The following is a 14,920-nucleotide window of genomic DNA, read 5'->3' on the forward strand; positions in this document are numbered from 1 at the left end:
GCGGCCCAAGCACACATTTTCGTAAGACCGTAGCTTGAAGTAACGATCCTTGAAACAGAAAGCACAATAAAAGGTACTGTTTCTAAAAAGTAGGGCACAGGACTGGCAGGAGGTTTAAAACATGTGGGAAAATGACTGGGAGATAATAAAAAGAGAGAGAGAAGACCAATGGATTAAAATCTGAAATTCCTGCATAAATCTACTTCTGCCAGCGTTAGAGAGTTAAAGCTGAAAAATTGCATTTGCCACCCCAATCTCTGAGCGGTGAGAGATTCCAGGGTTTCCAGGTGCTTATCCAGAGTTTAGTCAACAGAGACTAGAGTGCCTTTAGGAAATATGGTTTTATTTACACATACCAACAACCTGCGGATAAGATAGTAGGGCTCACTGCATTAACGCCCAACAGATTTTGTTTCTCCATTAGTCCCAGCTTTGGATCCAGCACAAAGCAAGCCTGCCATGGAATTTTAGATGTATATAGGGATACTAATTGTCCTGCAGACAGCTCTCTGCTGTGGGGGCTTGGATCTTTCTTTTTGCTTTGCTTTTTGAAATAATTTTTATTTGATTTTACAAGTGTAGAATTATAGCAATACAAAATACATATCCATATTTAGAGATTTATCTGGATCTCCAGACTTCCCACCCTCCCCTCCCCGGGTCCTTTTGTCAACTTTTTCAACTGCATAATCCATGTTTTATATCTCCCCATATTGTCCATGATAATTGCTACAAATGTTATTAAAATCCTGCTAATGTTTTCATCTGCTTACAGAGGTCTCCTAAATTAATTATATTTTTTTCTTTATTGAAGTCTTTGTCCTCTTGGTTCCTGAGCTTTCCGGTCACTTTTGCCATTTCGGTGTACTCCCAAAGGCTTGGTTTGCCATTCCTCTCCGGTAGGGACTTTGTCTTCTTTCCATCTCAGATCTTTTTTTCTAACCCTACAAGTGCCTGGACAATTTGCCTCTCATCCAGGGTCCAGTCCTACTACTCTTGCCAGCCCATGGTTACTCCTCAAGCCCCATCTCGTGCAGAGTCTTGACCTGTTATCTGCAGATTCAGAAATGCTTCCTCCAGAGATCTGGGGATGGTGGAGATTGCAGGTGTTTACTGGTCCATCTTTGGAAAATAGATCTTTGCATTCTCACGTTTGAGGCCACCGCAGCATCAATTCATTTGGTGTGTGTGTGTGTGTGTGTGTGTGTGGAAGAGATGGCACTTGGATGAGCCACTGGTCAGACTCAAGTAATGCCTAGCATAAGGATATCAAATGCAGGTCATGTTGAGCTGGGGATATAGAACCTGGGAAGGGCAGAGCTCAAATGACTATTTTTTTTCATAAATGGCATAGTTTTATTTCTTATACAAATACTGAGGCACTCTGTGTCATCTGTCTATGGAAATATCTGGCCTGTAGAGAACCGTTACTAATAATGTTGCCTTGTAATAATGTTACAACTCACAGGAGGAGAATACTGTTATTTTTTATAAAACGCAGCACACCCTACATTTGTGATTCCGGTATCTGGCATGCAGAGATGTTAGCCATCGTAACTAGTAGCCACCAATAGCTGTGTCCTCTATGTCTAATCATTTTTGGTGGTCATTTTTGCCTCCTATGGGAACAAGTTCCAAAGTTTATTCACTGTGTGAAAAAGCACTTTCTGTTGTGTGCCCTGGATCTTTCAACGTTCAGCTAATGAAAGCAAACCTAATACAACTCTCAGGAAAATGAGTGGTGGAGATTCAGCTGCCAACTAAACTGTGCTTTAAAAAAACAGCCACCACCCTGAGCATTGTAATGCAGGCCTGCCAGAACAGCTACAGCCTTTTGTATGGAAGCCACTCAGTTAATCTGGGAGTGGTAGTTAACTGGCACAAAGTTTATAATCCTCTTTAAGATACATGCTTGGGCCTGGCAAATAATCCTACCTTTATTTATTTAAAAACCTGCCAAAGGCCCCCTTTGCACCACTTTAAACAAGCATGGCTTCCCCCAAAGTATCCTGGGAAAAGTAGTTTGTTACAGTGCTACAGTTCCCAGAGTCCTCTAAAGGATGGATGGATTGTTAAACCACTCTGGGAACTGTAGCTCTGTGAGGAGACGAGGGGTCTTGCCTAACAACTCCCAACACCCTTAACAAACTACGGTTCCCAGGATTCCTTGGGGGAAATCCATGGCTAAAGTAGTTCTTTAAATGTAGAGTGCAGATGGGAGCCGTAGTCCAAAAGAAGTGGAGGACCTTGTACCTTGAGTACTTGTGAGTACAGATGGCCTTGCCCCATTTCTATAGGTGGCCTCCCTGAATAAGTCTTTCCCCTGGGGCGCAACGAACACATTGTGACAGGAGGCACTTAATAAATGAATGTTCAGCTACCCACCCTTAATGGACCCAGAGGGCATGTTGGTTTCTGCAGATCTAAGATGAAAGAACTGAAATGGAATAAAAGAAAAAACAACAACACGAAAGCCATACCCAGTTGCAGGAGGGGCGGACCTTGGTAATATAGCACCCTGGGCATGCGAGGCCAGAAGTTCTCTCACACACACACACACACACACACACACACAGCTCAAAGCTACCTTCCTTCCCAAACCAGCTAAGGGAGGCACAGGCTTTAGGAAGGAGGCACGAGACTCTGGCAGGGTCTTAGAGCCCTCCTTCCCAAAGCTGGGCAAGCCCTAACTAGACTTTGGGAGAGAAGCAGGAAGGGTAGCTACAGACTGCTTATTTGGTGAATGATGGGAAGAAAAAGTAGCAAACACCCCAAATACCTGGGGATTCCTTTTCCCTTTTCAACATGTGGCTCTTAAAACCAGATTAATGTTTTAATCTCATCAGCTATTTGGAAGTGATGCCAACAGAATAAAATATTTAAAGAATTTAAGAGGTAAAGGGTGGGGGAATAGGAACAAGCAAGCATTTCATGATTAAAGACCAACATTGTTTTCCTGCTACTTAGCCGGTTAATTGGCTGCTATTAAAACTTTCTGTTTGGAAACAGTGCATTAACACATAAGTTTATTTATTAATAATGCATTCTATGCAGAAAAGAAGAGTTATGTTTTCTATAAATACACAAAGTAACTAGGTTCCACGCCAAGGGACCAGCTAAATTAATAAAGACACCAATTTGGATTGGGTAGAGAACCAAGTTCTAAGAATATGCTGCAGTTAAATCAAAATAACACCACCAAGGACCAGGCCTACCTTGAAATCCCTACATTACCTTAGAACAGGTGTTGGGAATTCAGGCTGGATCCTGGACTGCAGTGAGTCAATTTGACTAGTAGGTGGCGCCACTCACAGTCATCTGATGTCACCATGTCAGGCAACCTTTTTTCCCATTGAGGTCAAACTGTGCTGCAGAGGAACTTCCCAGTGAACTGAAGCAGGGGTTGAAATTCAACTGATCAGCTGGCTGGCTCTGGCTTCAAGCCCTCATTTCAGCAGGTTGTCTGCATTACAGAATTCTGCAACAGGAACTCTGCAGTGCAGTCAATCTCCACTGAGCAGTGCCGACTTCAAGACCAGCTTTCCACCGGGGTTGCCTGCACTAGTTTTCCATAGGAACCTAGAGAGTCATGTCCCAATTCCAGGACCCAACTTTACCAATCTCTTTGCAGGCCCCCCCCGAACAAGCAATAGTGTTCTTTAGAGTGGTTTTTTAAAAACTCATTCAGTGTTACAAAATTTCTTTACTCGACCTCATTTTAAAACTGTTTTAAGAATCATCACACAATTAGTAAGGAAGAAAAGCTGAAGAAATGCACCCTAATTTTTTTTTTTTTTTACAACACTTAAAATTTTATTGGACATGAAACCGTCTACAGAGGTATAATCCTGAACCACAACACCTTGCCCCACCGGGGCGTACATTTACGAAGTCAAAGCTTCATTGCAAATCACTGCCGAGGCACCCAGGAAAGTGACATATTCCTGGAAGTTCACCACTTGGTCCCCATTGTGGTCCAGATCTTTCATTAATGCCTGTATCTCTCCGCCCTGCAGTTTCGGCCCAATGGTCAGCTCATTCTGGATCAACTCCTTCAACTCCTCCTTACATAGGCTGCTCTTATCACCATCCTTGCAAGCATATTTGTGGAAGGTGGCAACCAGCAAACCAACAGCTTGGGTCAAGAGGTGCTGCCATGGTGAGAGATCTGAAGTAAGATGGTCTAGTGCTGAGTGGCAGGAAGTGGTCAAATGCATCCTATTTTAACCTCTATTATATGACACCAGTTTGTGCACTAAAGTTTCAAAGCATAGGAACTGAAACCTGCAGGAATGAGTTAGGCAAGGGTCACCAATCTTTTTGGCACAACTGCAAACCAGAAAAATTGTTGTGGGCACTGCACACAGCCCACACAGCCACCTATTCCACTGGCTACCATAAAATACCTCTCAAGTTCCAATTCCAGTAGGAGAACTAGTGAAGGTCTCTGTGGATACATGAGCACTCACAGGTGCCGCGGTAGCAACCTCTGCAGGAGGGAATGATCTGCTGCTCTAAAGCCTTTCCCAATACCAGTGACTGAAGTTGATACAGGATGGGTTTGAAAATTCAGCATATCAGCAGGTGAAAAAGCAGGTAGTTCCCAGGTCTTTGAAAACATAAGGCATTTAAAGTTATTGCTACTTCTACAAGTTAAATACCATCTGGCTCCTAAAAATGAATAGGTCTCCAAGGGGACCAGTTTTCCATATTCTTTTGTTCTTGGGGAAGAAGGTTCAAGAGGCTTTGGACACTGCTGAGCACCCAATAGCAAAGTGAGACGATGGTTGAAAAGTAAGCAAAATGTGAAGGCTGGCCGATTCCTACTTATACAGACACAATGGGCCTATACCACTTGTGAACTGCTTGCCAATTGTCTCGATGATCCCCCTGTTACGTCAAACCAAGGCAGGGAACAAAACAGATTAATTTAGCCTCTGCTGTCCTGCACTCATCTCGACAGATCAAAATGGCCCAGTTTGCTTGGCTTAAGTGTAAATGAGCAAGCTACCTGGCCTGGTTGAACATGGCCTTGTAGTTAGTCTTGCTCCAGACAAGCGACAAGTGGCAAACCAAGAACAAACCTTGGCAACAACTAATGGTTTGTCTGAAGTGAGACAAAGCACATGCCTAGGTTCACCTGCAATGCTAAGCCAGAGCATGGCTTAGTGCTAGGGAGCACAGCAGCACGGGGGAGGAGTGCAGCAACCACAGTCTTCTCTCTGAAAATAAGGTTTGGTTCAGTGTTGCGTGTCAATCGGGCCATCATATGGATCTGCATGTCTAGAACAAAACATTTCTTGGTTTAGTCAAAGCTTATTTCTCTTCCAAGAAGCATCCACTGTTACCTTGAAAAGCACTAAATCCATCTCTGTTCAGCCTGCCTTTCACTTACATGACATAGCACCTTAATCATCAGAGGAACGGTAGAGTATTGCTGGGAATTCTCAATTTGCTGCCTGCACAGACCTTATTAGAGGATATCACTGTCTCCTGTGGAAGTCCAGCAGAACACCCCAAAACAAATAGTTCTCCATCAAGCATGCAGTGAACCAGCCCATATAACTGACTCTCCTCCTGCTTTCCCATTCTAAAAGAAGGAAACATTATGAAGAGGGGACGGAAAGCAGGAATGCTTCCTAAAAGCCTCTGTTCAATAAGACTGTCACCAGCTCAAAGTAAAACCCGGCCCCTGCTCAGGTAGCATCTCCTTCTCCTTAACTGAGTCCTCCAACACCCACAATAGAGAAGTTTTCTTGGCAGTGATATACCAGAAGAACCGAAGAAATGAGTTAGCTAGTTTCACAGGTTTAATTTCAGAACCTCATACATTTCAGTTGCACAAAACCCTGGAACACATAACTGTGCAACTGGGATTTCACAATCAATCCTTCTCCTCCCATCCCCAAAATGTAATTTGTGGTGCTGCGTTTGGCCACAAAAAATATACGTAAAAGGATTCTTGGTAAGACAAGCTGCTTCAGAATTCCCAGGATAATGTGAAGACAATTGCCAGTATAGCCATTTTGTCTATAGAGCATGTTAGGATGGCCAGTGCCTTGATGTTAAACCATACTCATTTTTTTAAAACCCCGATGTCCACTAATCTATGTTCATGAACAGGACACCAAGGAACAAGTAATAGGTCAGCTAGTCAGAGATGAGCCTAGAATGCAGGCCTTTCCCTTTAGCTTACAGCAGCCCATCAGCTTGTCTTCCTTGACCCCAATAAAGTCCCTTTCCCTTTATTAGAGACCTTCCCAGAGTGAGAGTTATGGCAGCAAAACAATGCACAGCCTAAAAGGCAAAGAACAGCTGTGTACGTGCCCCACAAGGGGGCCCGATTTGGTCCTTCTCTTAGGCATCATGGAGGTTATTCTCATTCAGGAGGATCTTCTCGCCAGGTTTGAAGGCTGGCAAGCCACGGTAAGGGCAGCTGGAACAGCGGAATGCATCCCCCAGGTAACACTGCAGGGAGAAGAGAGGCCAAGTCAGTGCCCTGCCAAAGGGGAACGTTTCACAGTTCCTGTTCATTTTTCAAGTGGAAAGGGGCTTGCATTAAATATGACTTAAAAGTTTGTCTCAAGGGGTGAGGGGAAGAATTGACCTTAACGAGACAAAGTCAGTCAGTATTGAGGCTCAATGCACCACATTTCCCCCACCCCCAAGTGGAAAAAATATTTTAGTGGCTGCATATAATCCTCCAGGATAATTCTCATTCCACCTCAAACATAGCAGTTGAACAAATTTGAACCAAAGGCTATTTAGGGAACAGTCCACATGACTTGGGGAACAGGCAAAATAGGAGTTACATTTTTACACTAATCTTTCACAACGCTTCTTCACATGACAAATTATTCTATAGCTTTCTCTTCTGTGTTAGAAACTGTATATACCCTTCATGTAGACCTATGGTGAACATACTTACCGTATTTTTCGCCCAATAGGACACACTTTTTCCCCTCCAAAAATGAAGGGGAAATCTGGGTGTGTCCTATGGGGCGAATGCAGGCTTTCGCTGAAGCTTGGAGAGCGAGAGGGGTCGGTGCGCACCGACCCCTCTCGCTCTCCAGGCTTCAGGAAGACATCTGCAGCCTAGGCAGCCCTGTGGGAGTTCCCGCAGGGCTGTTTAGGCTGCGGATAGCAGCCTACTTCCCGGAGCGTCGGGCGCTCTGCTTTCAGGGCGTCTGGCGCTTTGGGAACACATCCGCAGCCTAAGCAGCCCCGCGGGAGGTCCCCGCAGGGCTCCCCACGCTGCGGATAGCAGCCTGCCGCCCGGCGCGCAGCACACCCTGAAGCAGGGCGCCCCTCGCGCCGGGCAGATATCCGCAGCGTGGGGAGCCCTGCAGGAGTTCCCCGCAGGGCTCCCCACGCTGCGGATAGCAGCCTGCCGCCCGGGGCGCCCTGAAGCAGAGCGCCCCTCTCGCCGAGCAGACATCGGCCAGCCCCACGAGCTCAGGGGACAGCAGGGAGGCGCAGCGCCGCCATCCCGCTGTTCCTCGACCCGGTTCAGTTTCCCCGACCTGCTTTTGGGGGGGAAATAAAAGGGGGGGAATTCCTTTATTTCTCCCCCCCAAAATTAGGTGCGTCCTATGGGACGGAGCGTCTTATGGGACGAAAAATACGGTAACTAATTTGCCATGTACACAAGCTATCAGAAATCACCGTGCTTTGCTCTGCATTTGCAAATGGCGGAAAGCACATGTGGGTGCTCTGGAGTGTAGCTGATCTCTGCTGAATGCGGGTCTCGAATACAGCAGCAACCAGCTGACTTGCAGTGGCTTCAAGCCCCGCTAGGATCAGCTACAGTCTGGAGCTGGCAGTCAGGGAATCTAGCCAATCCAAGCTGACCATGCTGACTGTCAAGTGACTGGGAGGAGGGCAGCCTGCCAGGATGAAAAGGGGCTGCCATGATGGGGGACCAAAGGGACAGCAGAGTGAAAAGGTTGCCCACCTCCGACCTAGATATAAATCCAGTGTTTTGATTAGCAAGTAAATGTACATCCTTACATTGCCACATGCGGATTTGGGCTGTATGTTGTTCTTCTTCTGCTCTAGCTCTTCAGCAAGACCACAGGTACTGCAGAAGGGAGAGGCTTTGTAAATCTACACATAAATCTATTTATTTAATGAAGAAATCATTATATAACAGTTTGCAAGCAGGCAGTGGGTGGCTTATTCTTCCTTAGAGTGTCTCCAGACATGCTAGTTCTTATTTCTCTCCAATCTGATCATAGTGGTGCTGTGTAGCAAAGAGTATCTTAACTGCTACAAACAGTACAGAACACTGAGAAATGCAAATTCCAAGATCTTCCCTATTATTTAGGGACCTCCAGGCATAGGGCTGTATATAAATTCAATAAAATAAATTTAGTTGAAGAATTCCAGCTCCTGGCCTAGATTTCAAACTTAGGAGAAACTACATTTCCAACAAACTGACCTTATGTACCATTATTTCCATGTGGACTCATTTCCAAGTTGATGTACATAAGCTTGCAGTTCACTCTCTTCATTCCTTACCTGGATTTTCCCCAAGACTATATTTTGCTGATTCTCCCCCATGCCCCACTATCTTATTTCAGATGCACGAGTTGCATAACTGATCTCAAGCAATAAAGTTCAGAAAGTTTGTAAACATAATAAATAAATCAAACATCCCTACTAGTTAATACAAAGCAAATCTTATAAAAACAAAACAAAAAGAACAACATCTAAACCTGAAAAAACCCACATGCAATTCGGGCAGCTTGTTTGCAGCATCACAAACATTTGTTCATGTCACAAAAAAGTCATTTCTCTTGAAAGTAACCAGCTGCTGGGCCTATGACCATGGAATCAAATTCATCTTAGGGCCAGAATGTCCATGTACCTCTGTTTTCGAAGGTCTCAGAAGTGAAAGGCTTCAGTTTTCGAATGCCAAAAACTCAGAAGTAAATGCTTTGGTTTTCGAACAAGCCTCGGAAGTCGAAAATGCTATGCGGCTTCCGCTGCGTGAAAGATCCAGAGGCATAGCTGTGGGCTATTGAGGTTTCGGTTTTCGAATGTTTCGGAACTCGAACTGTCTTCCAGAACCAATTATGTTCGAAAACTGAGCTACCACTGTATTTCAGTACTCACCAGTTCTTACACGCTTTCTTCTTTCCAGAGTCCTTACAGGAAGGGGCTTTAAGGGAAGCTGGATCTGGCTTTTTCAAATCCTCAGGGTCCAAAAGCTCGTCTGAATCCAGAAGATCCTGGAAAGAAGAAGAAGAAGACCATGATCCATATGAAACTAAGATGTTTCCCTCTCCATTAAGACAGTCCCCATTTTGGAAGGTTTGTTCCAGGTGTGCTTCTGCACAGTCCTAGAGATATCTCAGAACAAAACAGCAGAAATAATGTGGCACTGGCATAGCCGTCAGAACACAGAGAAATGTATAAAATAAGGGCATTCCTTTGCTTGCATTTGGTGATTTTCATACTCACTGCATCATCATCGTCCATATCATTGGCAGAAAGAGTCCAGAGCTTTGCAGCCATGGGATCCACAGCCGGCTTTTCTAAGGAGAATAGAATAAGGAATTATAGAGAACAGAACAACAGTGGGGTCCTAGCACATGTTTTGTCTCATCCATTCTTGGGACCTTTTAGCTCAAACTTTGTTAGAGAGCACCTCAGCGTATTTTCAGATCTAACTATGGAAAATCTCTTATAATGCATCCAATATAAGGTCTGCTCCCAATACAGATATAAAATATTTACGTGGCCCTCTAACCTGGTGGCATGACAATGAAAACACATTATACTGTGCTCTGAAGCACATCACTCTGTGAAGTTCTGTGAGACGCTGTCATGATAAAATACGGCTGCCACAGCTGAGATATTGTACTTTCTGCTTTGATTTTCTTGCAGATCCTCTTACAGAGAAAGGGGTGCTCAACATAAAGGCTTGTTTTTCCCTTAATTGCTCCCCACTGAACAAATGATGGGCAAGAGACCTAGAAGGCTGGCTGAAATTAAGCCACAAACCACTCTGGCCAATGGAATGTAGATTCCACACCCTAATATAAAGCAATGTGAACGTGTTCATCATTAGTTTAGCAATTTGCTTTGGAGGCTGAAATGAAGGCTACCAACAGACACTACGCTTATAAGCTAGAGGGTAAAGAGCATTGCTTTCAAAGACCATGTGTCAGTAACCACCTTGATTATTATATTGACTTCTAAAGAACGGAGTGAATTCACATTCTATGGACAAGTGAATGTATTTCCTAAGATTACGCTGTGAAGAGGAGAGATCCCTATTCACCTCTCTCTTTCTTGACAAAAGAAATTTTGAGTTGACTTGAAGATCCCACTTCAAAGTTGGGTTTCTTGCCTTCCATCTGAACAGAATAAATTTCATTGCACTGGAACCCCAGATGTTCCTGAAGAGATTGGATTTGTTCAGAGGTTAAGGGCTCTTTCTGTAACTAAAAAACAAGACAAAGCAAAGTATTAGCCTGGTGTCAAATCCATCCCAGAGTACCCAGAAGGAATGGCACATTAGCACCATGATACCCACACAATATGTTTCCCCTTTGTAGAAACCTCATCCAAAGAAACCTAATGGTAGTATTCAACTAAGTCCTTCTTAAGTATAGACCCACTGAAATCAATGACCCTTAGTTAGCCATGCCCATTGATTTTACTATGTATACTCTGAGTAGGACTAGCAGTGAATGCCACCCAAAGCAAACATTTTCAAGGCTACTTTTGCTTGCTCCCTAGGGAAACCCAAAGCTTTGTTGTCTCCAAATATATTGTGCACAGTTAGGTTTTCTGGAATATATGATCTATAGAAGTCTCAATATCCACATACGTACCTCCTTTATTTCCACCAGCCCTGAGAGTGTCAAAGCTGCAGGTAGCTTGGGGATTGTCTTGAGCCCATTGTTGTTACCTGGGAGGTGTAGGACAAGGAGGAAACAGCATCCATAATCAACTATGTGCAGTGCTCAAAGTATGACTGTCCCACAGAAGAGTGTCCCACAGGCCTCATTCTTTGCATTTCCTGAATCACTTTAGGAACTGCCAGACATCAATTCAATTAATTAGGAAATATAGTGGGCTCTGGCCCTCACTAATATAAATGGGCTATTTCTAGCAATCTCCCAGTAACTGAATCCCTAAAGCCCTCTAGCTGATCTTAATTAGCATAAGGAAGTGATTATTAGGTCAATCACTGAATTAACTTGTTTAAATATCTTGTTCTCTTGCACCACAAGCAGGAATATTGGCCCCGGCTTGAATGTGGTATAACTTAACTCAAGAACGCACAACTTCCAGCAGTGCTTCCACTGATACCCAGTAATATTCAGTTACAGATGCTGTATCAACATCTGGTTAAATCAACTCTGCCGTGACCATCTGACATGCTCAGGTGTAGACAAGTTCTAAGCTATTGCAGCTTAAATTCAACGAAGCCGCGGGCAAAACTAACCAGGAGACTCAGGAATCAAGAGGATAAGGACTTTAAAAAAGAATGGGAAAAATTAATAATTTACCTAAGAGAACATTGTAAGCTGGACATTAAGAATCACTTGTAAAGCAATGAGGTTTATGCATAACTTATAGTAATGAAAAATATGGAGAATATATTATGTAGATTGGTAAAAAAAAATGTTATTAGGACCCATGTTAGGGATGGGGGGAAGTCACGAGTTTCAGAGAATCTCATGGATTGATTATATAAAGAATTTTGTTATTAATATGTATTCACAAAAACCAATAAAAAGCATTTCCAAATAAAAAGTTAAAAGAAAAAAATGAATAAAAATAAAAATAAACTCAACAGAGCCCCATCAGTCAAATTAATGTTTGACACCCACGGTCCAGAGGTAAGAGAAAAGGTACCCCCTTACCTGTTTCTGTCGTCACTACTTCCTTCAGAAGGACACGGCCCCCTGGCTTGACTATCCGAGCTATTTCAGCCAATACTTCTGCACTATGCACAGTCAAGCTGCCAGGTAACAGGCCTGACAGAACCACATCAAAACTGGATTCCTTATGGGATGCTGAAGAGTTAAAGGAAGAGCACACATTATCTCTCTACATACCGTCATAACTGATGGGGTTTTACACCATGACCTAAAGCAGTATTTTTTCAAAGCCATTTTAAGTGGTAATCTTGGAAAACTCTTATTGAGTCAGTCACTGAACAGAACTTCTAGATTTCTTGAGATTGCTACACACAAGGCTGCAATGTGTTATTCTGGCTGTCTCCTTGCCTCTGCATGCTGCAATCAGAATCAGGCCACTTAGGCAATTCACATATTGTATGGCAAAAACCCAGGTACACTAAAAAAAGTATAACATCCTTTGCATGGCCACAAAATCTTCCCATGTTGTACAGGATGTCATTGCTGTGTGTCACAAGCAGCCTGACAGACAGGCAAAGAGACAGCAGTCACTGCCCCATCCTTGTTTAGCAACTTCGCCATGGCACATGAGTAGTAAGGGCTTTTCTCAGGCTGTTAGTGACTTAACAAGCAGCTCAGTGCTGTTTCCTTCTCTACACACAACACTCTATGATGTCCAACATGTATTGGTTCAGTGCTACGATGAGACCTTAAAACCAAACACAGCAACAAATACTTTTTCAACACTTACATTGGAGCAGCTGGTTGATATTTTCTATGGATACATGACCCTCAACTCCAACAGCAGCCTGGATGTTCTGCACAAAACTTTGCAGAGCTTCAGCAGGAGAGTGCATATCCCAAATCACTGCCACTTGCTGGCCCATGGAGATCCCATGAGCCGCCATGTCTGAAACAATGCAGAACCTGAAAGAAACAAAAAACAACTGTTGACAAAGTGCAATATATTAAGCGCCAAGGAACAGAGACTTAAATTAACAGGAATTTCTGGAGATTTCCTGGTTGTTAATATTGACAGCATTCTCTAAAGAGAACGTGTCAGCCAGTTTCCCCAAACAGCACTGTTACCAAGATCTAGAGAATACAGGGGTAGCATCAAGTCTGGTAGTTGTTGTTCTCTTTGACATCTGGTGGGAGGGCATTCCACTGGGTGGGTGCCACTACCGGGAAGGCCCTCTGCCTGGTTCAATGTAACTTGGCTTCTCACAGTGAGGGAATTGCCAGAAGGCCCTCGGTGCTGGACCTCAGTGTCTGGGTAGAATGGTGGGGGTGGAGACGCTCCTTCAGATATACTGGACCGAGGCCATTTCTTTATTCTTATCTCATCTGCACACATTTGAACCACAGATCTGTAGAAGGCACTACTCTCCCCCAAACAGTACAGATAAGAGTTTTAAAACATGTGCGTGTACACGAAAGCTCATACCAATAACAAACTTGGTTGGTCTCTAAGGTGCTATCAGAAGGAATTTTAAAATTTTGTCTCGACTACAGATAAGCAGATCTTAAGCAACCAATGAAAATGGAGTAATAAGAAGTCTAGAATCAGTTTCTAGCAAGTAGTGAGACCATGTCTGCACATCAACTGATCAGGGTCTTCCATTTCTACCAAGGTTCTCCCCTTTTTGCTGAAAGTAATTGGGCCTGGTAAAGAGTTCAATCAAACACATCTCTTTAAAGATCCATCTCAAAGCTTTTTGCTCACTTTCTGCACCTTCAGCTGTGGCCAGCTTCAAACAAAGCATCCTTACCACACGGAAACTAAGCTACTCAACTCGAAAAGCAAGAGACTTTTATACAAACTGGGAAGGTGATGCCTTTTTTCAAAAAGACCTGCAGGGCCTGTCTATGAGGTTCCTCTCTCAGCTATCACCTACCCTCTGCAGTTCTATGAAGGGAGGGCTGCGACTGTAGGGCCTCTCCATTGCTGCTGCAGAAAGACCACCTTTGTGAGGTTTCTCTATTGCCTCTGTTGAAAAGACCAGCAACTTTGGGTTCCTTTTCCTCAAATGGCTGCATTCCAGCTGGCCATCGCAAGAACTTTGTAGCCTGGCGCCTGAACTTGAGTATGCTTTGGGCTAAGCAACAATTATTATGGTGAGTAAGGCTGCAATTAAATTCAATGACTAGGTAGGCAGGAGGGAAAAGATATAATCCCAAGAAGAAACTGAAGGACGCTCTCTGGTGAACCAAAGAGGATGGGGATATATGAAGTTACTTAGTGAGGAGGTGGCAGCAACTGAAGAGCAGCACAGCTGATAAAAGTATTGGAGCAGTCCGCCAACCTGGCCCCATCCAGGCATGTGGGACTATAACACCCATCAGCCTCAGCAGGAGTCCCAAACACCTGGAAGGGGGCCAGCTTAGCAAATGCTGGACTAGAAGCTGAATGACCCAAGTTCATATCCTGACCCTGCCACAGACTGACCTGACCTTGGCACGGCCAGTCTCTCAGCCAGGCCTACTTCACAGGGTTGTTGTGGGGATTTAAATGGGGGGGGGGGAGAGAGCCGTGTACATGGCACCTCGAGCTCCTTCAAGGCCCCCCGGCTTCTCTTTCCTCCTCCACCAAACAGGAAAGGGCCAACGTGACGTCACAAGCCGCCCAGGCGCCGGGGAGATGGGCGGCCTCGGGGCAATTCGCGCGTGCGTCTCTCTGGGCCGGGATGACGGGCGACGACGACCCCCGCCTTCCGTTAGGCAAAGGTCTAAAGGCGACCCAAGGGCAGCGAGGAAGACCCTCGCTCATTTCAAGCGCAGGAGGGGAAGGGAACATGCCCAGGCTGCCCCTCCCCGCCCGCCTCTCGTCACGTACCGCCTTTCCCGCTTTCCTTCCCGGAGCCGCGAGCTCGGCAGCAGCGGGCCGCCTCCCCTTTCCAGCCGCTCGGGACGGACCTTTCCCGACTCGTCACGAGCTCTCGATCGGCCCTCAGCTAAACCCGCCCCCCACTTCAGCTGCCCTTTGCAAAGATGGCGGTGAGCAATTAAAGAGCGGCTCCTGACGCCCCTTTGCCCGTTCC

At 44.8% G+C, this 14,920-nt stretch overlaps 1 protein-coding gene and 1 pseudogene across 2 annotated transcripts; both read right to left on the reverse strand.

The window, feature by feature from the left end:
- Window positions 1–3,013: 3,013 nt before the first annotated feature.
- LOC309376414 (protein S100-A6 pseudogene) lies at window positions 3,014–5,653 on the reverse strand (annotated as a pseudogene). The gene has a single exon. The product of its transcript is annotated as a protein S100-A6 pseudogene (transcript).
- A 144-nt stretch (window positions 5,654–5,797) lies between these two features.
- Window positions 5,798–14,874, reverse strand: CIAPIN1 (cytokine induced apoptosis inhibitor 1). The gene is made up of 9 exons (XM_081922715.1): window positions 14,716–14,874; window positions 12,631–12,806; window positions 11,883–12,035; window positions 10,845–10,921; window positions 10,289–10,451; window positions 9,466–9,539; window positions 9,118–9,233; window positions 8,011–8,080; window positions 5,798–6,468 (listed from the first exon to the last, which is right to left on the reverse strand). The coding sequence occupies exons 2-9, from the start codon at window positions 12,785–12,787 to the stop codon at window positions 6,358–6,360; spliced, it is 921 nt and encodes a 306-aa protein (XP_081778841.1). The 5' UTR covers window positions 12,788–12,806; window positions 14,716–14,874; the 3' UTR covers window positions 5,798–6,357.
- Window positions 14,875–14,920: the final 46 nt, after the last annotated feature.

The sequence above is a fragment of the Podarcis melisellensis genome, assembly GCF_964234715.1.
Source record: "Podarcis melisellensis genome assembly, chromosome: 8".
In the NCBI taxonomy this organism is placed as follows: Eukaryota; Metazoa; Chordata; class Lepidosauria; order Squamata; family Lacertidae; genus Podarcis; species Podarcis melisellensis.